This window comes from Hordeum vulgare, chromosome 7H (assembly GCF_904849725.1).
Source record: "Hordeum vulgare subsp. vulgare chromosome 7H, MorexV3_pseudomolecules_assembly, whole genome shotgun sequence".
Classification (NCBI taxonomy): domain Eukaryota; kingdom Viridiplantae; phylum Streptophyta; class Magnoliopsida; order Poales; family Poaceae; genus Hordeum; species Hordeum vulgare.
In genome coordinates, this window is record NC_058524.1 from 200295396 (window position 1) to 200319072 (window position 23677).

A 23677-nucleotide genomic window follows, 5' to 3' on the forward strand; every position below is an offset into this window, starting at 1 on the left:
CGATTAGTTGATATGCTCAAAATGTCTATGTATGCCAAGTACATGAAAGATATCGTGACCAATAAACGGAAGATACCAGATCTTGAGATCTCCACCATGCTTGCCAATTACACTTTCAAAGGTGGGACTCCTAAGAAACTTGGTGATCCCGGAGTGCCCACTATACCTTTCTCCATTAAGGCAAACTACGTAAGAACTGTCCTATGTGACCTTGGAGCCGGAGTTAGTGTTGTGTTGCTCTCTCTTTATCGTAGACTTGAACTGGATTAGTTGACACCCACTAAAATCTCTCTGCAAATGGCCGACAAATCAACTGCTTTCCCTGTCGGCATTTGCGAGGATGTGTCTGTTGTGGTTGCTCACACCACCATCTTAACAGACATTGTTATCTTGGATATTCCCAAGGACGATGCCATGGCTGTCATCCTCGGAAGACCCTTTTAAACACTGCAGGGGCTGTTATAGATTGCGACAAAGGCAAAGTCACTTTCCATGTCAACGGTAATGAGCATACCGTGCACTTTACCAAGAAACGATATCAAGTACATTGCATCAATGCTATCGAAAAAACTTCATCGATTCTTATTAGGAGCTTTGAATGCCCTATTCCTCATGTCAAGATGAAGTATGATTTGCTTGTTGGGGAGATTCATATCCCCATTGAGGTGACTTAGTGGCTATTCGAAAATTCTCCGTTCTCTCTTGTGATTCGAGAAAGTTTTGTCATAAGGATTTGATCAACCCCGTTGACGGATTTCTTTCGATGACCATGAAATGGATGAACCAAAGAGTCACATACCTCGGTTTTAAGCTTTCACTTTCTTTTGCTTAGAAGAAAATGATAGGTTTAGTTAGTTTTTCCTGTTTTCTGTTTTAGCGTCCCGGAGAAAAATACCCCAAAAATAGAAGTTCTCTGATGGTCCTGAAAATCTAGTATAATTTTTTCTGGAATATTTGAAATATACTAGGACAGAGAGATGGCCTGGGGGCCACCCCAGTGGGCCACAAGCCCTGTCACCACGGGCTACCCCCCTGGTCGCGGGGATCAAGCTTGTGGGGCCCACATGGGCCCCCTCCACTCACTCCAGCCCCCATCCTCTTCTTCTTCCTCCAGAAAAAATTGTTTCGCAGCTCAAACCCGTGTTCTTGCTCTTTTGGCTGTGATTTTCGATCTCCTTGCTCAAAGCATCATTCTCCGAACCGTTTTGGGGAAATTGCTCCTTGGTAAGTGACTCCTCCATTGGTCCAATTAGTTTTTGCTCTAGTGATTTATCCTTCGCGTATTCTTGCTACCTTGGTGACCCTGTTCTTGAGCTTGAAATGTTGATTTTAGCTGGTCCCAAGTAGTTTTAGCGCGTGATACGGTCTCTAGGCACTAGTAGGAGTAGTTGCTACTAGTTGGGTTAATCCTCACTCACTTTTTTTCGAATTTTCTAAAAATTTCAGAATTTTTCAGAGCTAGAAAAGGAAAAAGATGAGGAGGTTCTTGAGAGGATCTTCAAGCCGTAACCCCAAGGAGGATGAGAAGAACCTCCCCAAGTACGTGGTTCCTCGAGTCACGGAAGTTCGAGCTTGCGAGTGGCCAAGTGATGAATTTTTGCGCGTCGCCGGACTTTATGAAGACTTTTATCACTTGGTGGAGAACGCAGGTCTTACCCCGTTCATTGAAGATAAGTGCTCACAATACCTCCTCCTCACCAACATTTTCATTCAAAGCTTCAACTTTTATCCGAGGAAGAATCCTCCCATGGTTGAGTTCATGTTGTACGATATCCCCCAGTGCATGACACTACAGGATTTTTGCAATGCATGCAAATTACCTTATGTTGGGGATATTCATGATCCTCGTCCACGGGATTTGGAAGATTTCATAGGTACTATTGCTGTTGGAGAGGAGAGAGGAGTGTCTCGCGCTAGAAATGCTAGCATACATTTTCCTGTGCTTCGGTACTTCTCATTATTTGTGGGAAAATGTTTGATTGGCCGTGGGGAGGCTGGATCACTTAGTTCTCCAGACCTTGCAGTTTTGCGCGAAGGCCTTTATAGCACTAAGACTTATAGCCTAGGTGCTATAGTAGCTCAGCGGTTGAACACAAACCGTTCCAAAGGTGTCGTCTAAGGAGGTATCTATGCTACTCGTCTCGCTAGACACTTTGAGATACCCATTAGACTTCGCGAGGAAGAACAGATGCTTCTTCCTGAGAAATATCTGGATTATGACAGCATGGTTCGCCATGATTTTCTGGATAGAGACGCTAGTAGACGGATGATTTATAACCTGGTATTTAGTCAGGGTACTCGAGAGACTATTACTTTGCCTGCTCCTTCTTTGTTCGATCTTCATGCAGGTAGGTACATTATTATGCCCTGGTACATCTACGCAAATTGGGGCTTAGCCCAACCACAGGTGCTCGTGCCCGAGCCGCCAGTCGAGTACCAGACGCCAGTTTATCAGTGGGAGCCAGAGGACCTCACACGGCAGTGGCATTCACAGTCCGCTCCAGAGTACCCCGGAGCTGGTTATTTCCCGCCTTGGGAGTAGACCAAGCTAGGCCAAAAGCCTAAGCTTGGGGGAGTACGTGTTCTTACCGACTTTACATTCATGCTTATGCTTTTACTTTGTTCGCCGGTGTTTACACTTTGCCACTGTATTATCCATGCTAGTTTATTTTTGTTTTCTTGTTTTCTTTTTTGTGTCCTTTTGAGAAAACCCAAAAAGATTTTCCTGTCTTCTTTTGCTTGTTGGGAGCTTTCCCATGTAAATAGTTTTCTTATTCTCTGGGTCAAGGTAGAAGATATTGGTTACAATGTTTAGTGGCTCTCGCATGCATACCTGTTTAGTTTTCAAAGAGCCATATTATTTTGTCTTCTCCTTTGTGTTTGCCTGCAGATTCAGCTTAGTCCATTGCACGAGCACGCTTATTATTGTTCACTTCGTTCGATCGTGCAAGTGAAAGTCAATAATGATGATATATGATGAAGTGACTGAGACTGGAAAAGCTGGTATCAACTCTATCTATTTTGTTTTTGTAAATATGACTAACTTGTCGTCCCAGATTCAACTTTGTTATGAGAGAACCATGTTTGCAATTACAACTTAGAGATCATAGTTTCTGATGCCATGCTTATTTAGCTAGGAGCTTATAATGGTTTTTCTTGAATGCCAACATAGATTTTGAGATGACTATGAAGTAGTATGATAGGATGGTATTCTCCTTTGAATGATTCAAGTGGCTTGACTTGGCGCATGTTCATGCATGTAGTTGAAACAAAATCAACATAGCCTCTATGATGTTCGTGTTCATGGTTATTTATATCTTGTTCATGCTTGCACTCCATGTTAGTCAAACTCATTGCATCTTGATGACTGTTGTCGCTCTCTAGTTGGTCGCTTCCCAGTCTTTTGCTAGCCTTCATTTGTACTAAGCGGGAATACTGCTTGTGCATCCACTTCCATAAACCCAAAAGTTTTTCCATGAGAGTCCACCATACCTACCTATGTGCGGTATTTACCTGCCGTTCCAAGTAAATTTGCATGTGCCATTCTCTAAACCTTCAAGAAATAATCTGTTTTGCATGCCCGAACCGCTCATGTGGTGACAGGGGGCTATTGGTATCTTCCATGTTAGGCGTGTTATCCTCGACATGTGTTTATTCACTGTCATTCACGAGAAAGGGACCGGTAATTGGAATGCCCAGTTCCACGCTTAAATCGAAAACATAACTGTAAAACAAGACTCCCCCCGGATTGATGTTAGTATCGACGGTACCCGAGGATTCGGCTAGCCGTGGAGTGTGATTGATTGGTGGTGGGGGAGTTAAAACTTTACTTTTCTGTTTGGGAACTGCCCATAGCATGAGTAGCGTGGAAGATATTGAGAACTCTTGGTCATTGCGTTGACAATGAAAGCATGCCACCCAAAATTATTACCTCTGTTTTCAAAGCTTGAGATCTGGCACCTCTGCAAATCAATGCTTCCCTCTGCGAAGGGCATGTCTATTTATTTTCCTGTTGAGTCATCCTCTTCTTATTTAAGCACCAATTAGAGAGCACCGCTGTCATTTTTATGCTTTGCTTTTGATTAATATTGATAATGACTGACGGGATCTTCGTTGCTATGAATTACAATGTTTAGTCAGCCCTTGATCTTTGAAATTGCTCTGCATTTATGTTTTGCGGTCTTAGAAAGAGCTAGCGAGATACCACCTATTCATATTGCTTCATGCTTGTTTTGATTGAATTGTTGGTATCTGAAACTCATTATTATTTTCTCGCTAGCTGATTATGCCATTGATATTAGTTTACCGTGAGACCTTTGTGTCACTTGCTTATGTGGTTAACTTGTGATCTTGCTGAAATTCTGGTTATGAGTTAAGCATAGTTGCAACAACAAGATCAAACAGAGTTTGTCAAAGTTTTTCTTTCTCTTTCAGTTTGTCAACTGAGTTGCTTGAGGACAAGCAAGGTTTTATGCTTGGGGGAGTTTGATACGTCTCCATCGTATCTACTTTTCCAAACTCTTTTGCCCTTGTTTTGGACTCTAATTTGCATGATTTGAATAGAACTAACCCGGACTGACGTTGTTTTCAGCAGAATTGCCATGGTGTTGTTTTTGTGCAGAAATGAAAGTTCTCGGAACGTCCTGAAAATTTATGGAGAATTTTTTTGGAAAATATGAAAAATACCTGCGCAAAGATCCATCGGAGGGGATGGGCCAGTGGGCCACAAGCCCAGTTGCTGCGGCCACCCCCCCTAGCCGCGGCAACCAAGCTTGTGCGGCCCACGTGGCTCTCCCACCCCCAATCTCAGCTCTATAAATTCACTTTCGCCCAGAAAAAAATCAGAAGAGAAGATTTCATCGCGTTTGCGATACAGAGGCGCCGCCACATCCTGTTCTTCATCTGGAGGACAGATCTGGAGTCCGTTTTGGGCTCTGACGAGGGGAAATCATCGCCATCGTCATCATCAACCTTCTTCCCTCTCCAATTCCATGAAGCTTTTCATCGTTCATGAGTAATCTATTCGTAGGCTCGCTGGGCGGTGATAAGATGAGATCTATCATGTAATCGAGTTAGTTTTGACGGGGATTGATCCCTAGTATCCACTATGTTCTGAGATTGATGTTGCTACTACTTTGCCATGCTTAATGCTTGTCACTAGGGCCCGAGTGTCATGATTTCAGATCTGAAATTATTATGTTGTCACCAATATATGTGTGTTTTAGATCCGATCTTGCAAGTTGTAGTTATCTACTATGTGTTATGATCCGGCAACCCCGGAGTGACAATAACGAGAACCACTCCCGGTGATGACCATAGTTTTAGGAGTTCATGTGTTCACCAAGTGCTAATGTGTTGTTCCGGTTCTTTATTAAAAGGAGAACCTTAATATCTTGTAGTATCATTTTGGACCCCCACTGCCACGGGAGGGATGGACAATAGATGTCATGCAAGTTCTTTTCCCTAAGCATGTATGACTACACACGTAATGCATGCCTACATCACATTGACGAACGGGAGCTAGCCACATATCTCTCCGTGTTATAACTGTTGCATGATGAATATCATCCAAACGAATCACCGACCCATTGCCTACGAGTTCGTCCCACTGCTGTTGTTACTTGTCTTGCTCTGCTGCTACTACTGTTACTACTATTGCTGTTGTTGTTACTACTGTTGCTACTTGCTACTTTTGTTACTACTGTCGCTTGCTACTGTTGCTACTAGCTACCGATGTCACTACTTATGTTCCTTGCCACTACTGTTACTCATTACACTGCTACTACCTGCTACAATCCTGGTTCGCTCGTCGTTGACGGGAAAAGACAATTTCTGTCAACGGGCAACTTCTGGCGCCATTGATACAACAATTAGGAATAGTCTGTCATGTCAACAGATCGTTTCTGACACCGTTGTTATCATCCTACTTTGCTACTACTACTTTGCTTGCAGATACTAATCTTTCAGGTGCGGTTGAATCTGATACATTCAGCTGCTAATACTCGAGAGTATCCTCTCACCTCCTGCCTGGCGAATCAACAAATTTGGGTCGAATACTCTACCCTTGAAAACTACCGCGAACCCATGCGCTGGTGGGTCATCAACAACATTCTTCTAGTTTCGTTGCCAGGGAGTGCTAGCAACATTCTTCTGGTGTTGTTGCAGGGGAAGGTCTGTTGTCACAGGACCATGGTGTCATGCTTCCACAGCCGCAGACGGATGTTGCTACCTCTTGATCTTGCGTTGGTTTTTTCCCTTGAAGAGGAAAGGGTGATGCAGCACAGTAGAAGTAAGTATTTCCCTCAGTTTGAGAATCAAGGTATCGATCCAGTAGGAGTATCAAGACGAAGCGCCAATGTACCTGCGCAAAAACAGCAAACTTGCACCCAACGCTACAAAGGGGTTGTCAATCCCTTCACGATTGATTGCAAGGTGAGATCTGAAGGCGGAAAGTGCAACAAAGTAAGAGTGTAGGGCTGAAAATATGATGTGAAGTAGACCCGAGGGCCATAGTGTTCACTAGAGGCTTCTCTCAAGATAGCAAATATTACGGTGGGTGAACGAATTACTGTCGAGCAACTCATAGAACCGCGCAAAGTCATGACGATATCTAAGGCAATGATCATACATATAGGCATCACGTCCGAGACAAGTAGACCGATACTTTCGGCATCTACTACTATTACACCACACATCGACCGCTATCCAGCATGCATCTAGTGTATTGAGTTCATGACAAACAGAGTAACGCCTTAAGCAAGATGACATGATGTAGAGGGATAAATTCATGCAATAGATATAAACCCCATCTTTTTACCCTTGATGGCAAAAACACGATGCGTGCCTCGCTACCCCTTCTGTCACTGGGTGAGGTCACCGCACGGTATGAACCCAAAACTAAGCACTTCTCCCATTGCAAGAATCATAGATCAAGTTGGTCAAACAAAACCCACAACTCGAAGAGAATTACAAGGATATGAAATCATGCATATGAGAGATCAAAAGAAACTCAAATAAGATTCATAGATAATCTGATCATAAATCGACAATTCATCGGATCTCGACAAACACGCCGCAAAAGAAGATTACATTGGATAGATCTCCATGAATATCATGGAGAACTTTGTATTGAAGATCCAAGAGAGAGAAGAAGCCATCTAGCTACTAGCTATGGACCCGAAGGTCTATGGTGAACTACTCACGCATCATCGGAGAGGAAATGGTGTTGATGAAGAAGTTTTCCGTATCCGAATCCCCCTCCGGCAGGGCACCAGAACGTGCCCCAGATGGGATCTTGCGGAGACAGAAGCTTGTGGTGGCGGAAAAGTATTTTCGTGGATCTCTCCCGTGGTTTTGGATTTTTCGAGGATTTATAGGCGAAAGAAGTAGGGCAGAGGAGCCACGGGGGGCCCACAAGCCTGCTAGGCGCCCCTCCCCCCTGGCCGCGCCTAGGGGGCTTGTGGCCTCCCCTGGTGCCCTCTGCCTTAGTTCTCAAGCTTCCTGCGTATCTTCTGTTTCGTAGAAAATCTTTTCAGAGGTTTTATTCCGTTTGGACGCCGTTTAATATTCTCCTGTGAAAAGGGTCAAAAACACGGAAAAAACAGGAACTGGCACTTGGCACTGAGTTAATAAGTTAGTCCCAAAAAAGATATAAAAGGCATACAAAACATCCAAAGTTTGACAAGATAAAAGCATGGAACCATCAAAAATTATAGATACGTTGGAGACGTATCAAGCATCCCCAAGCTTAACTCATGCTCGTCCTCGAGTAGGGAAGTGATAAAGACTGCATTTTTGATGTGGAATGCTACCTAGCTTATTTGTCCTTTGTAACTTCTTTCATGTGACATGAATGTTCAGCTCCGTAAGATTCAAAACAATAGTTTGCTATTGACATGAAAACAATAATACTTCAAGCAAACTAGCAAGGTAATCAAGAACTTTCGAAATAACAAGGCCAAAGAAAATTATCCCTACAAAATCATATAGTCTGGCTATGCTCCATCATCCCCACACAACTAATTTAAATCATGCACAACCCCGGTATTGGCCAAGTAATTGTTTTCGCACTCTTACTTTCTCAAACCTTTTTCAACTCTCATACAATACATGAGCGTGAGCCATGGATATAGCACTATAGGTGGAATAGAGTGTGGTGGAGGTTGTGAGACAAAAAGGAGGAGATGGTCACATTGACTCGGTGTATCAAAGGGCTATGGAGATGCCCGTCAATAGATATCAATGTGAAAGAGTAGGGATTGCCATGCAATGGATGCACTTAGAGCTATAAGTATGTGAAAGCTCAAAAGGAGAACTAGTGGGTGTGCATCCAACTTGCTTGCTCACGAAGACCTAGGGCAATTTTGAGGAAGCCCATCATTGGAATATACAAGCCAAGTTATATAATGAAGATTCCCACTAGCATATGGTGGTGACAAATCAAGAGACTCTCAATCATGAAGAACATGGTGCTATTATGAAGCGCAAGTGTGGAAAAGATAGTAGCATTGTCCCTTCTCTCTTTTTCTCTCCTTTTTTTGTTTGGGCTCTTTGGCCTCTTTCCATATATTTTTTTGTGGGCAACTTTGGCCTCTTTTTTTATTTCCTCACATGGGACAATGCTCTAATAATGATTATCATCACACTTTTATTTTATCACAGCTCAATGCTTAGAACAATGATGACTCTATAGGAAATGCCTCCGACAGTGTACCGGGATGTGCAACGATCTAGCTTGGCGTATGACGTTGAAACATATCGCTAGCTATCTTATGATCATGAAATGGCAATATGAAAGTGACGGCACATGTCATGAGACGGAACAGTGGGAGTTGCATGGCAATATATCTCGGAATGGCTATGAAAAGGCCATGATAGGTAGGTATGGTGGCTGTTTTGAGGAAGATCTATGGTGGTTTTGTGTACCGGCAAAAGTTGCGCGGCACTAGAGAGGCTAGCAATGGTGGAAGGTGAAAGTGCATCTATACCATGGACTCACATTAGTCATGAAGAACTCACATACTTGTTGCAAAAGTTTTTATTAGTAATCGAAACAAAGTGCTAAACGCATACTCCTAGCGGAAGGGTTGGTAGGTGTTAACCATCGCGCAATCCCGACCGCAACACAAAGGATGACAATCAGTAAATCAATTATGCTCCGACTTCCTAACATAGCGGTTCACCATATGTGCATGTTACGGGAATCACTAACTTCAACACAAGTGTTTCTAGATTCACAACACCCTACTAACGTAACTCTTAATATTATCAAATCCATGTCTCAAAACTAATTAAGAGGAATCAAACTTCTCTTTCTAATCAATGCACAAGAAGATGGAAGTTTCATTGTATCCTCTTTGGGCGCCTATCATCTTTGGGACTACTTTCATAGCACAAGCCAACTACCAAGTTACTCAGAGAGAGCACTCTCAAAAAGATATAAGTGAAGATCGAGAGTTCTTATTTCTCCAAAATATGACACCGCCGTGCTCTAAAAGATCTAAGTGAAGCACATAGAGCAAAGTTATCTAGCTCAAAAGATATAAGTGAAGCACATGTGAGCTAAATTGCCTAAGTCAAAAGATATAAACGAAGCTCAACGAGTATTCTAGCAAATTCACGTTGAGTGCATGTCTCTCTCAAAAGGTGTGCAGCAAGGATGATTGTGGCACACACAAAAAGACTCCTATGATACACGACGCTCCAAGCAAAACACATATCATGTGGTGAATAAAAATATAGCTCCAAGTAATGTTACCGATGGATTGAAGACGAAAGAGGGGATGCCTTCCCGGGGCATCCCCAAGCTTAGGCTTTTTGGTGTCCTTGGATTTGGCTTGGGATGCCTTGGGCATCCCCAAGCTTGAGCTCTTTCGACTCTTTATCCCTTTGTCCATGAGAACATCACCCAAAACTTGAAAACTTCACAACACAAAACTTAAACACAAACTCGTGATATCATTAGCACAAGAAAACAAACTACCACCTCTTGAGGTACTGTAGCAAACTTGATTTCTATTTATATTGGTGTTAGATTACTGTATTCTCACTTTCCCATGGGTAGTACCCCCCCCCCCCCCCCCCGATACTATCCATTGTTTCATAAAACTAAGCAATCAACACAACAACAAAAAACAGAATCTGTCAAAAACAGACCAGTCTGTAGCAATATGTATACTTCGTATACTTCTGGTATCTCAAAAATTCTGAAAATTATGAAAGTTTGGGAAAATGGCATATCAACCAGAAGCAAAAAGAATCAACTCAAAAGCTCTTTCTGGATAAAAATGAAAAATAATTTCGTGAGCCAAAAGTTTCTGTCTTTTTCCAGCAAGATCAAACAACCATCACCAAACTAGTCATAAAGGTTTTACTTGGCTCAAACACAAAAAGAAACACAAAAAACACAATCATAACAGAATTATGATGGTGTGGACGCAGCAAAACAGAAAGCAAAAAAGCAAAGATAAATTCATTGGGTTGCCTCCCAACAAGCGCTATTGTTTAACGCCCTTAGCTACGCATAAGGCGATAGAATCACGTATCATCATCTTTGGTACTCAAACCATAAGTAGCCCTCATCATGGATTCATAAGGCAATCTTATTTTCTTTCTAGGAAAATGTTCCATGCCCTTCTTTAAAGGAAATTAAAATATAATATTCCCTTCCTTCATATCGATGACAGCACCAATAGTCCTTAGGAAAGGTCTACCAAGAATGATAGGACATGTAGGATTGCAATCAATATCAAGCACAATGAAGTCTACAGGTACATAGTTCCTATTTGCAATAATAAGAACATCATTGATCCTTCCCATAGGTTTCTTAACAGTAGAATCCGCAAGATGCAAATTAAGAGAGCACTCATCAATCTCATTAAAGCCTAGAATATCACATAAAGACTTTGGAATCGTGGAAACACTAGCACCCAAATCACACAAAGCATTGCATTCATAGTTTTTGATCTTGATTTTGATAGTAGGTTCCCACTCATCCTGAAGTTTTCTAGGAATAGAAACTTCCAATTCAAGTTTCTCTTCAATATATTTCATCATAGCATCGACGATATGGTCGGTAAAGGCCTTGTTTTGGCTATAAATGAGATGAGTTTGCGACACTTACTTGGATAAGCTTCACTTGATGCTCCCCGGCAACGGTGCCAGAAATTCTTCTTGCTACCTCTTGAGCTTGCGTTGGTTTTTTCCCTTGAAGAGAAAAGGGTGATGCACCACAGTAGCAGTAAGTATTTTCCTCAGTTTGAGAACCAAGGTATCAATCCAGTAGGAGTATCAAGACGAAGCGCCAATGTACCTGCGCAAAAACAACAAACTTGCACCCAACGCTACAAAGGGGTTGTCAATCCCTTCACGATTGATTACAAGGTGAGATTTGAAGGCGGAAAGTGCAACAAACTAAAAGTGTAGAGCTGAAAATATGATGTGAAGTAGACCCGGGGGCCATAGTGTTCACTAGAGGCTTCTCTCAAGATAGCAAATATTACGGTGGGTGAACGAATTAATGTCGAGCAATTGATGGAACCGCGCAAAGTCATGACGATATCTAAGGCAATGATCATACATATAGGCATCACGTCTGAGACAAGTAAACCGATACTTTCTGCATCTACTACTATTACTCCACACATCGATCGCTATCCAGCATGCATCTAGTGTATTGAGTTCATGACAAATAGAGTAACGCCTTAAGCAAGATGACATGATGTAGAGGGATAAATTCATGCAATAGGTATAAACCCCATATTTTTACCCTTGACGTCGTCTCGCCATGTTGAAGAGGACAAGGAAGACGAGGAAGAAGATGATGAGATGCAAGCTGAGGGAGAGGAAGAAGAGGGTGAAGAGGAGAATGACAAAGCTCCACCCACTCAGCCAACCCAGGACGAAAGGGTATCTCATCCACACAAGGATGTTTGGCGTCCATCGCCATTTCAAAGAGAGCGTCCTCATCATCGAACAACAACGAAATAAACAAATGAGACACGCTCAAAGAGAAACAAGGAGCATACCGCCAAGAAGGGGATGAAGACTAAATGTATGGTCATGTACTCCCTCCGTCCCGGTGCATAAGTCATCTTATGAAAACCAAATAATCTCAAAATACTTAGACGTGGTTCATTAACTCCTACCTTGTTTTTTTGTTTCTTGACATGAATGAAAGAATCAACCAATAAGAGATGTGGAATGTGCATGTGTTTTAATGACTTGAAACTACCTAGCACAACATGCAATGGTTAGTTCATTGCATGCAATAGAATTAATAAGCAAATAAACATTAAATTCTCTCGTTTTCCTCTTCGTCTTGATCGCGGTGGATAACGTAAGATGACTTATACACCGAGACGGAGGGAGTAGAAGTATTCACTTTTTGTTGAGTTGAACGAGAACTTGTTGGCTATGTTCAAGTACTTGCTATCATGGACATGTAAACCTATTTGCTATGTTGGATATGTTGAACTATCCTTTATTTCGATGTGTGAGATACTAAATATCATTTTTCAAATTATAGTATGATGTGTAAGATTATGTTATTTATACTGAATGATCAATTTTTGTAAGAAAAGAAATGAAGTTTAAAGGGGACAGAACCATACCGACAACCCTACCACTAGAGACTATCGGTGGTAGGGCTGCATACCCTATCGAAAAATAAATCTTTGTTTCGGTAACAGAACCAATTTTCCCTCTTGGGGGTGTTCGATTCCTATCGTCGAGGGCGCCACGGTAGGTACTACCGCCAGGATCCCTGACGTTAGGTTGCATAGCATATTGCAAAATAAAATCCTGTTTCAGAAACCGGACTGCCTCGGGGTTTGTGTGTGTTAGGGGGGTGAGGGTGTTAAACCCTACCGTCAGAGACACCGTAACCACGTCGGCAAAACCGAACAAACGTCTCCTCAATTGTCAACCCTACGTGGCCATATCCTACCGCCTTCCACCTTGATGGTAGGAAAAGGATGAGATGTTGAATTTTGTTCAAACCAAGGTTAGATCTTGCTCAAGTTTCCTAGAAGGGTCAAAACACTGAATGTTGCCTACAAGGAGAGGCACGAGTCATCAACCAAACTTGAATTTTGAATTTCAAGCAATCCTCCCGAGGTGCATAGCATCCCCTCCTCCTCCTCGTCACTCGTCAGCAAAAGCACGAGCAGAGGGCGTTCTCGCTGCCCCTGCCGCAGAGGCCAGCTGGTTTAAGGCCGAGTTCTTGTTGGCCATCACATCTTCTTGGGGCCTCGGATTCCAAGCACCCTCACGCCGATCAGCATCAGCCTGCCCAGCCCCCACCCTGCTTTCCAGGTGGAGCCATCTCCATCCGAGCCGATTCTCTTGCATTGCGTCACGCGGACCAGCGTTAGACTGGCCGGCGCCAACTCCGGACCCCAACAAGCCATATCTACTCCCTCTGTTCCTAAATATAAGTCTTTTTAGACATTTCAATAGTAAACTACATACGGATGTATATAGACATGTTTTAGTGTGTAGGTTCACTCATTTTGCTCCGTATGTAGTTCCCTGTTGAAATGTCTAAAAAGACTTATATTTAGAAACGGAGGGAATACCATTTATCTTCCATGCACGCTTTTCCTTCAGATACCTTTTCCTTCCCCCCTCCCTCGAAAGTCGAAGCAACGCCAGCAACAATCTCCTCCTTCCCTCCCGGTTCGCTCCCATTCTCCATTTCTTCCCTTGTTCCGAGCCCCCGTCCCAATCCTCTGCACAAGCGACCTGCGAGACATACAAACCGAGCAGAGCCATCGGCCCGCGCCGTGATCCATTTCGGCCACATCCAATTTGCAGGTACGCGTTGCAAATAGTTGTGCATGTCGTCAAGCTCTTGCACCAGTTTCCATGAATTGCGTGTTTTTGACATGCCTCCATGCATGCAATGCAAACTCGAACATGTAATCCATGTCGCAAGAAATCTTCCAACGTTCCAGCAACGGTTTTGGAACGCCGATCATGCGGTTTAAGGTTGCCGGTTGGTCATGAATCAAATAAATAAACTTGTTCGTGTTTTCTTTTTGGTTCGAATCATTGAATGTTCAACTAAAGCAAAAAAAAATCATTTCTGTCAACCACAATTCCATAAAATGGCCTAAAATAGACTCCCCTCTTCTAAATATAAGCACCATGCTATGAAGATCGACACATGCATCACGTACGCACGTTGTTCTGTTCTGCAGGGCAGTCCCTATATTTCGCAGCACCTCATCAGCCACAGCCACACAATCGCCCAGAGGAGTTACAAACTATAAAGAAGGAAGGAGAAAAGGAGGAAACCTAATTAATAATAAATTAATTAGGATACTGATTTGATTGATGGAGGACAAGAAGAAGGACCTGCTACGGCGGCTGACCATCATCTCGATACCGTTCGTGTTCGTTGCGATCCCGTCCATCGTCATCTTCGTGGGCATGCTGTCCCCGCACGCGGCGGAGCCCAAGGTGGCGGTGGCGTCGCCGGAGCAGAACCACACGGTGGGGATGCTGAGCACCATGACCGGCGGGCAGATGATCCTGAGCTGCCGCGCCGCCTTCGCGGGAAACTGGGAGTACTTCCACTACTTCATCCTCGACCCCTACAAGCCGCAGCACGCCTTCTTCCAGCCCCAGACCGACCACTACGCCATCCTCTGCAAGTGGGGCTACATGGGCAACTTCCTCCAGGACGTAGTGGTCTTCAACAGCAGCGAGCCCTACGCGCCGCTCTGCCGCGTCTCCGCCGGCGGGTGCCGCTACCTCTTCCAGGAAGGCCACATGTTCCTCGTCACCGGGAGGCACGCCACCAAGGCGGCGCCATGGCAGCACCGGGAGAAGAAGCTCCTCGGAGACGTGCTGCTCAGAGACTGCAGGCACGTCATCGGCATCTTCCCAACCACGTGCCACTACAAGCAACACGACCACCCATACGTCGGCAAGATCATCGGCCGGTGGAGCTGGTGGTTCAATTACTAGCCAAGCCTGCTGGCCATTGTCTCTAGTTGGTTAACAGTTTAGCGAGATGTAACATCAATATTCTACAGTGGTCATATCGAAGAAATGCTGTCAGATTGATAAAGCAATCGGGACTTAGGTACCCATTTCTTGGAATCGGGTCAACTTGTATATATATATGTCAGAGTATCGTGGTACAACGAAAAACTGTATGCCAGGCATGATATGCTGCTAAGTAGGATGAGGTGACGGGGCTTAGGGAGTGTGAGTGATCTTACCAACAAATGAAAAAAAAATGATGCAGGAAGCACATGGTGCGATTACAATGGTGGGTAGAAGTATGATGATACAGAGAAGCCTAGGAAGAGGAGGCCTCCGATGGTGGCTACAGTGCCTTGCGATATCCTCGACGCCAGCATGCTGCCGCCCACCACTGCGAATGACGTGCAGATCGTGTGCCCCAAGGTTGCTCCAATGGCAACACCTACAGCATTCTTGTGCGTAGCCAGCTGCATTTCGAAACACACTAGCGGTTAAAACGGATTTTTGCTTGACCAGGCAAGTTGAGGATTTGATTGCAGAAGGGAAATAAGTCATACCGCAATTGTGGCTATCTGACTTCGATCACCCCACTCAGCCAGGAAGGTCAACACAAATGACTGGATCACAAAAAAGAAGTATTACATCAAGCCATTGATAGGCATCACACTCACTGCAGCGTTGCTGAAGGTATATTTTATCAAGCATTTTGTATATGGACAGGGGGTGTGAACAGAATATACTATGCAAGACTAGAAAGAGAATTGTAAGATTTCTCAATCCTAAATATTACATCTTAAACGAGATGGTAGAAAACATAGCTATCAAGAAAGAATCATTGAATCATAGAGTAAATGAGAAAGGGACGGGAAATGTACCTCCAAGAAAATAGGAGTACATAACCTTGAGAAAACACGTCTAAATGTTGATTTCCCTTGACCTGCTTCCAGCTTTTCCTGTACCTGCATATTTCAAGTGATTGGAAATTATAAGGTGTTTAAATTACCACACCAAAAAACTAAAAGAAGCGGTTTGAGCAGGGATGCATGATGCACATCTCCAGTTGATGTTAAAACCGCTATTGACACAAAAAAAGAAGGGTGTATCTACATGAATTGATGTTTATGCTTCAGCAGTCTGATTCAGTATTTCGAGAAATTGAATCGCAACCCAAACAGATGTTTTATGATTAGCAGTTGTGGTAAACAAACAAGACTAAGCTAATTCTCAGCTGTAGAGTTGAAGAGCCATGTAAGGAAATGCACATACTTCTTCTATTTCCTTGTTCTGTGATGCTCTAGAATCTGATCTCCAAGCAATGTAAAGCAGTCGGAGTCCAAAGAATGCATAAAGGACTGAAGCACAAAAAAAAGGAGGATGTTAGGTATTAGACGAATTGGTGAATTAACTGTATGCTAGTGCTATAAAATTGGCAAAACATGCATATTTCAGGAAATACCTTACTTGAGATTTAATAAAGAATGCATATGTGTAATCAACAATGTATTATAAGCATGTTAAGACAGATGGAAGCTCCTTAGTATGATTTTTCAATCAGGGTTTGCCAAACTCATGTGAAGTTGGTGAGGTCGAATCTCCTTAGATGTATCACTAATTTTGCACACAGAAATAGGCGAAGAAGAGTTATTAGTCCACAGTTGTGCACAAGTTCGGGAACCCAGTCTTGAGCCTCACTAGCACTGGCACATCTCCTTGGTAACTAAGTGTGTTTTTTTCTTTTTGCCAACACTTATTTCCTGATGCTAGAGTCTGAATTTGTTATCACACTGTTATGAGAACACAGTCCATAAGGAGGTCTATTTATTTAATGACATTACAGTTTGAATGTTGTAATTTGGTTTTGCCACTGCTTGCTGGGCACTATGGTTTACTAGACATAAGATCTTGGTTAAAGATAAGCTGATCTCTCAGTCTCACCCTACTGGCATGCATCTTCTTACAGCAATGGCAACCATTGTGGAAGAGGTGACTCAGCGGACTCAAGGAAAACAGCTGATGTAGTGTAAGGGGGAATCCTTTTATGTGGTTTTGAGTGAGTGGGCCATGGAGTGGTGCATTCCTGGTTTCTGCTTTGGTCTGTTTCGTAACTTAAACTGGCAATACCAGTATAGCTCTGTATATGCCTCATTGTCTGAACTCTTACATATGAATAAAATAAAGATAGAAGGAAACTACTTCCCTCCGTCCCAAAATAAGTGACTCAACTTTGTACTAACTTAAGTAGAAGATTGTTGCTTGTGCAACTTCTCTATTCTAATTTAGAGGCTCGCTTGGGTTCAGGGAGAAATTAATCAACACGTGGACTGGGAAATGCATTTATCTATATTACAGGAATTTGCACAGCTTGTATTCGTACAGAGGCACTAATTCTGAAGGATTCTAGCAAATGCAGGTGCACGTATCAAACTTCTGAACTTCTATCTGATAATATGTCAAAACTAAACCATTTGGTTTTTGGACAATGTTGGCCATCTAACATATTTCAGGAATTAGCACATATCAATATTTAGCAAGTTGATGCTAAAACGCGTATCAATGCTTTTGGAACGGTTATGGTCATATTGTGCCATTTCATTTGATGATTTGACCAATATTCTCCAACGTCCCGGATGTCCATGCACAACAATATAAATCTACTACTCCTAAAACCTCAGACCACCAGCTTGAGCAATCAATGAACAGCAAGCTAACAATCAGATCAGTCATACCAGTGGCTGCGCTGTTAGTGTGCTTCCTCGATATCAGGTTGGGAACGATCCTGCCAAGCCCAGTTGATAGTACCTAAAACAGCACAGAACGCAGCAGTAGTAATTAAGACTAAACTGCGATCCTGTTGTGCCAAACAAACAGATGCCGCAGCTTCACCCACCGTCATGACAACCAACGCCGACAGAGCACCGGAGAGCACCGTCGACTTGGGGTGCCGCATCGCCATGAGAGCCGCGATGATGAACGTCTCGTCGCCAATCTTTAGACAGCAAGGCATGAACGAGCAGCGCCCAGTAATAAGCAATTAAACGGTATATGCGTTTATAGGCAGGAGAGCAGATTCAGAAACAGTGGAGTAGTGGCAGCATTTGTATCCGAGAAATGGCAGGTCACCTCGCTGACGAGAATCATGGAGAGGCTGGCGAAGAAGGCGTCGAAGAGGCCCAGCTCGGACTCCTGCTCGACGCCGGCGTCGCCTCCGCCGCCGATGACGCCGCGCGCCGTGTGGACGAACATCTGGGAAGCAGCGGAACGGGCGGGGGGAGGCCTTGGTGTGAGACGAGACCGACAACCACCGAGCTCCCAAAACCAGGGCTAAAGCACGCGACGTGCGGTGCGGTGCGGTGTCAACTGACCTTGGTGCGGCGGTCGAGGCGGCGCGTGGTGGTGGCGTTGCCATCGTGCGCGCCCTGAAACTGGAGTGAGGAAAACAAAATCAGCCGCAGGCCAAACGGGGAAGAGGCGACGCCCGCGGGGGCTGGGCGAGGGGCGCTGACCTGGTCCCCGGCTGCGGAGACGGCGAGGGCGAGGAGGAGCAGGGTGAGGGTGCGCCGAGGCATCTGGGCGGGCGGATCGAGCGGGTGGGGTGGGGTGGGGGGTTGCGCGAGGGGAGGGGGGCGGCGGGGAGAGGCCGGGATCTCGGTCTCGACCTCTCTCGGGGTCGGGGCGGCGTGGGGGGTGGAGTGGACCGGCCACGGACGCTCCTATTAGCTGGCCGCTCCCTCCGCTCGAGATCTCTTTTCGCCCTGCCGTGTCGCCGACGCGCCGTCCCGTGCCGATTCGCGCGCTCACCCACCGCCCCGCCCGCCTTTGTTAGAGCATCTCTAGTAAAACCCTCAAACCCCAAACCTTTAAAAATAACCGTTTTTTTACAGTTTTTGTCTGAAAAACGACGTAGACTAGAATCCTTAAACCCTTAAACACGTAAATATTTTTAGAGGTCCAACCCTCAAATTAGTTTTCAGCCTGTAGAAGTGAGGGTTGGGAGGAGAAACTCCTCCCAACCCGCACTCCACTTCCCACCTCGCGCGGGAGGTAGTTGGTTCCCACCCGCGCGAGGAAGTTGCCTCGGCCGCCGCCGCCCCGCCTCCTCCCGCGCTCCGGCCGCCGCCCCGCCTCCCCCCGCGCTCCCTCCGCGCCCCGGCCGTCGCGCCCCCGCGCCCGCCCCGGCCGTCATCGCGCCCCGCCCGCCGCGCCCGCCCCGGCCGCCGTCGCCCCCCCCCCCCCCCCCCGCCGCCCGCCGCGCCCGCCGCCCCGCCCGCCCCCCGCGCCCGCCCCGTCCGCCCCGTCCGCCGCGCCAGCCGCCCCTCCCCTTCCCTCTCCCTGCCGCAGAAGGAGCTCGTCGCGACGGCGCCGCAGCAGCAGCAGCGCGCGAGCTCCAGCAGCCGGCGCGCGCGGTCCTGACTGTATTTCGATTTTGAGGGTTGGATTTGAGGGTTCTAGGCTGTGCCCCTGTTTTTCAGTCCTTAAAAGTATCAAAAATGTATAATTCTCAACCCTTAAAACTGATTTTTGTTTTAAGGGTTTGAGGGTTCTAAGAGATGCTCTCACGCAACGCTAGAACGCGCTCGCGTAGTAGGATTGAGTACAACTCTTTTTTCCTAGACAGACAGAGGAAGGAATCGCGTCCAACTTGATCTGCCGGAAAGGACAGATTTTTTTTTTCGTGCCATGCGCACACAACGGGACGCGCCGTGCAATGGCGTGGGTTTACCGGACGTGCTACTAGCGAGTTTCGCAAAAAGAAATCATGCACTCAAACAAAGGTCACTCGCAAGTCGCGACATTAGGGATGGGGAGGACTATACATATTTTATATTAAGCATACTAGCAAAGGGTCTGTGTGTTCCAACGAAAGAAAAACAATTAAATCTTCAATGGTGCTGATCATATTATGTCTTAAATTTTTTAGGACATTTCTTAAAATGCATGAATATTTTTTGAATTAGCAAACATTTTTTTCAATTGCACTTAAAAAATAATACACAATTTTTTATTTTTTGAAAATCATGGACTTTTATTGTTTTCACCAACATTTTTCTCAAAAATATGAACATTTTTCTGAATATGCGAATATTTTTACAAAAATCGTGAGCATTTTTTGAATTCACAAACATTTTATGTTTTCTTCAGTTTTTTTTTTCAAAATTCTCAGTTTTATAAATTGCATAAAAAATTCAAAGTTCTAAATTATTTAAATTAAAAAATGGAACGGAAAAGCTAAAATAAAAAACAGACTAAAAACAGAGGAACAAACTGTTTTTAAGATTTTTAAACGGACTTTTGTTTAAAATCATTGAATTTTTTATTTTATGGACATTTTCTCAAAATTTAAACATTTTTTTGTATATGCAAACATTTTTCAAAACTCCTGAGTAGTTTTTGAATTCTCAAAATTTTTATGTTTTTTGAATATTTTATTTCGAAATTATCTGTTTCTTAAAATTGAGAAAATTTATTTGAAGTTCTAAATTATTTAAAGTACAAAAACAAAATGGAACTGAAAAGAAAAATAAAAAAACTAAACCAAAAAGAACAGGCACCCACGCATGGGCCGACCCAAACTGGTGTGCTGCATCTTTTTGCAACGCCCAAAGCGTAATATAGGAGGTGCCTACATGGGCCAGCCCAGTCCAGAGATTTTTCTGTTTGAAACGTTTTTTATGACTTATCGGTGGCATTGGTGGGTAATTTTAATCAACTTTAGAAGCAATTTGAATAACGTACGACAGAAGCAATATTTGCTTTATTAGTAGGTAAGATATATATACTCCTTTTTCCGGGCGTCCCTGTCCCGGAGCACGCGGCTTGTTTGCGTCAGGTTGGATTCAACCAAACTCTGCCCAACTCCCCATCGTGACCAAGAATTCCTTGGATTGGATTTACTACTCGCTCACGCACGTGCCCGCGTTGACGCGTCCGGGCTCGTGAATCGCGATGAAGAGGCTAGTAGGAGGAGTATCTATATCTTTGATCCGTCCCGTAATTCCGGACGGAGGGAACGACACAAGATCATTTCCGATGGCCCAAATCTGATTTCAGCCAGGGCCACGTATATGCTACCCCAAAGCCTTCCTTGTTATAGTTACAGGAAATGAACTTGATTCTTACGTGACTGCTTCCTGATTCTAAGGGTGCATTTGATAGCATTCTCAACCTAATATGGTTATCCCCATTTAATATATGTTAAGTACAGATATTTGTTGTTGTTTGAGAACGATGTATGTTCTGAGCCATCTTAAGGCGGGATTCTGTTTGGCAAATTGCGTGTATTTAGACACGTCGATCGGCACTATAGTAACGGATATTTTTATAATTCAAGAATATGAACAACTTTTGAAAGATGAGAAAAACGTCATTTTTTGAAATTCTGTTTTTTTTTGTTGTTGAAAGTTTGATATTTTTTTTAAAAAATAAACAAGTTTAAAATTCTCTTTTTTTCAATTCAGAAAAATATTGAAAATCTGAATGTTTTTTTGAAAACTTCAACAACTTTTGAAATTCCTAACAATTTTTCAAATTTAATCAAATTTTAAAATTCTGAATATTTTTTAAATATATTTTAAAATTTGAACTTTTTTAGTATTCCAAACATTATCTTCATTTATTAAGATATTCAAAACATTAAAAAAACATGTCGTCGCTAGCTTCATTCATCCATAGTAACCAATGAACGCCCGTTAGGGTATTCTCTCTTTGTGCATGCTACAGATGTATTTAGGACCGAGCTCGTGCATACTAAAAAGGCCCCGTGCACGCTAGCAAATATCTAAAAATGGGTCAAGTAGGAAAATTTTAAACTCATTCACTATTCATACACTTTACCAAATACACCCTAGGTATTCTAAAAACTATTAAGGCCCTTCCCAGTGCTCCATGGTGGACAGGTGCTAAGCATGCCACATAAGCAAAAAAATGACATGACATAGCAATTAAGGAGAAAAGAGAACACTTTGGTGACCCAGGAAGAACCAATGCCATACACGTGAACCTAGGCAAACCACTTAAATGAAAGAAGATGACCAATGCATGAGAGAGTTTAGGTGCTAAATCATTAAATAGAGTGAGCTTATCAACAACAAGTTAAGAACCTATGCATTGGAAAGTTGAGTTGCTAAGCTATTTAATGCTTTTAGCACCACATCTTAGCACCTTTGCATTGAAAGCAGTCTAAAAAAACACACCCTAAGGGACCACATGAAGGTTATGACGAACAATAAACATCTATGCACATCCTCAAAAAACAATACATTTATGCATTTGACATGATTTTGACCTCCCAACAAAACGTTGGCAATCAATAGTCAGGACATGTTTGGATTCGCATTTCCATTTTAGATACCCCTTATAAAACTTACAAACCTCCCATCGTTGTTTTTGTATCCAGCTGATACGTCCATTTTGCATCATGTTTTAATATTGATATTTATTGCTTTTTGGGTTGTTATATTACTTTTGGTACCATGTTTATGCCTTTTCACTCTTATTTTGCAAGGTTTCTTTGAAGAGGGAGAATTCAGGCAACTGGAATTCTAGACTGGAAAAGGAGCAAATCCTAGTCCACTATTCTGCACATCTCCAAATGCCCTAAAAATTTACGTGGATTTTTTCTAGAATATATTAAAAATACTGGGCGAAAGAACTGTCGGAGGCGGGCCACCAGGGACCCACAAAGCCCCCACTCCGCCACCACCCTCCTGGTGGCGGTGGGCAAGCTTGTGGGTTGCCTGAAGGCCCACTAGCCCCCCTCTTTTTCTATATGAAGCGTCCTAGTCTAGAAAAAAAATCAATCGGGAGCTTTTTCGTGGTTTCGCCGCCGCCATGAGGCGGAACTTGAGCAGATCCAATCTAGAGCTCCGACAGGACGATCCTGCCAGGGAAACTTCCCTCCCGGAGGGGGAAATCGTCGCCATCGTCATCACCAACACTCCTCTCGTCGGAGGGGAGGCATCTTCATCAACATCTTCATCAGCACCATCTCCTCTCCAATCCCTAGTTCATCTCTTGTAACCAATCTTCGTCTCGCGACTCCGATTGGTACTTGTAAGGTTGCTAGTAGTGTTGATTACTCTTTGTAGTTGATGCTAGTTGGATTATTTGGTGGAAGAGTTTATGTTCAGATCCTTGATGCTATTCATTACACCTCTGGTCATGATTATGATTATGTCTTGTGAGTAGTCAATTTTGTTCCTCAGGACATGGGATAAGTCATGCTGATAATAGTCATGTGAATTTGATATTCGTTCGGTATTTTGATATGATGTATGTTGTCTTTTCCTCTAGTGGTGTTATGTGAACGTCTACTACATAACACTTCACCATATTTGGGCCTAGAGGAAGGCATTGGGAAGTAGTAAGTAGATGATGGGTTGCTGGAGTGACAGAAGCTTAAACCCAGTCTATCCGTTGCTTCGTGAGGGGCTCATTTGGATCCACAAGTTTAATGCTATGGTTAGACTTTGTCTTAATTCTTCTTTTGTAGTTGCGGATGCTTGCGAGAGAGGTTAATCATAAGTGGGATGCTTGTCCAAGTAAGGGCAGTACCCAAGTGCCGGTCCACCCACATATCAAACTATCAAAGTAACGAACGTGAATCATATGAACATGATGAAACTAGCATGACAGAAATTCCCGTGTGTCCTCGGGAGCGTTTTTCCTCCTATAAGACTTTGTTCAG

General features: G+C 43.7%; 1 protein-coding gene across 1 annotated transcript; it reads right to left on the reverse strand.

The window, feature by feature from the left end:
- Positions 1-15098: 15098 nt before the first annotated feature.
- On the reverse strand, positions 15099-18720 carry LOC123411522 (GDT1-like protein 4). The gene is made up of 9 exons (XM_045104486.1): positions 18498-18720; positions 18357-18416; positions 18115-18237; positions 17882-17980; positions 17721-17793; positions 16261-16346; positions 15870-15953; positions 15552-15611; positions 15099-15461 (listed from the first exon to the last, which is right to left on the reverse strand). Exons 1-9 carry the CDS (start codon positions 18558-18560, stop codon positions 15273-15275), a joined length of 837 nt encoding a protein of 278 aa, XP_044960421.1. The 5' UTR covers positions 18561-18720; the 3' UTR covers positions 15099-15272.
- Between the last annotated feature and the right edge of the window lie 4957 nt (positions 18721-23677).

What these genes read in the sequence shown, in the direction of transcription:
- LOC123411522 (XM_045104486.1), bottom strand. Translation starts at nt 18,560, where the DNA reads ATGCCTCGGCGCACCCTCACCCTGCTCCTCCTCGCCCTCGCCGTCTCC. An exon ending in CCATGATTCTCGTCAGCGAG is followed by an intron (nt 17,981 to 18,114) that starts GTGACCTGCCAT and finishes TGCTGTCTAAAG; the next exon opens with ATTGGCGACGAGACGTTCAT. An exon ending in CACTAACAGCGCAGCCACTG is followed by an intron (nt 16,347 to 17,720) that starts GTATGACTGATC and finishes TTTGTGCTTCAG; the next exon opens with TCCTTTATGCATTCTTTGGA.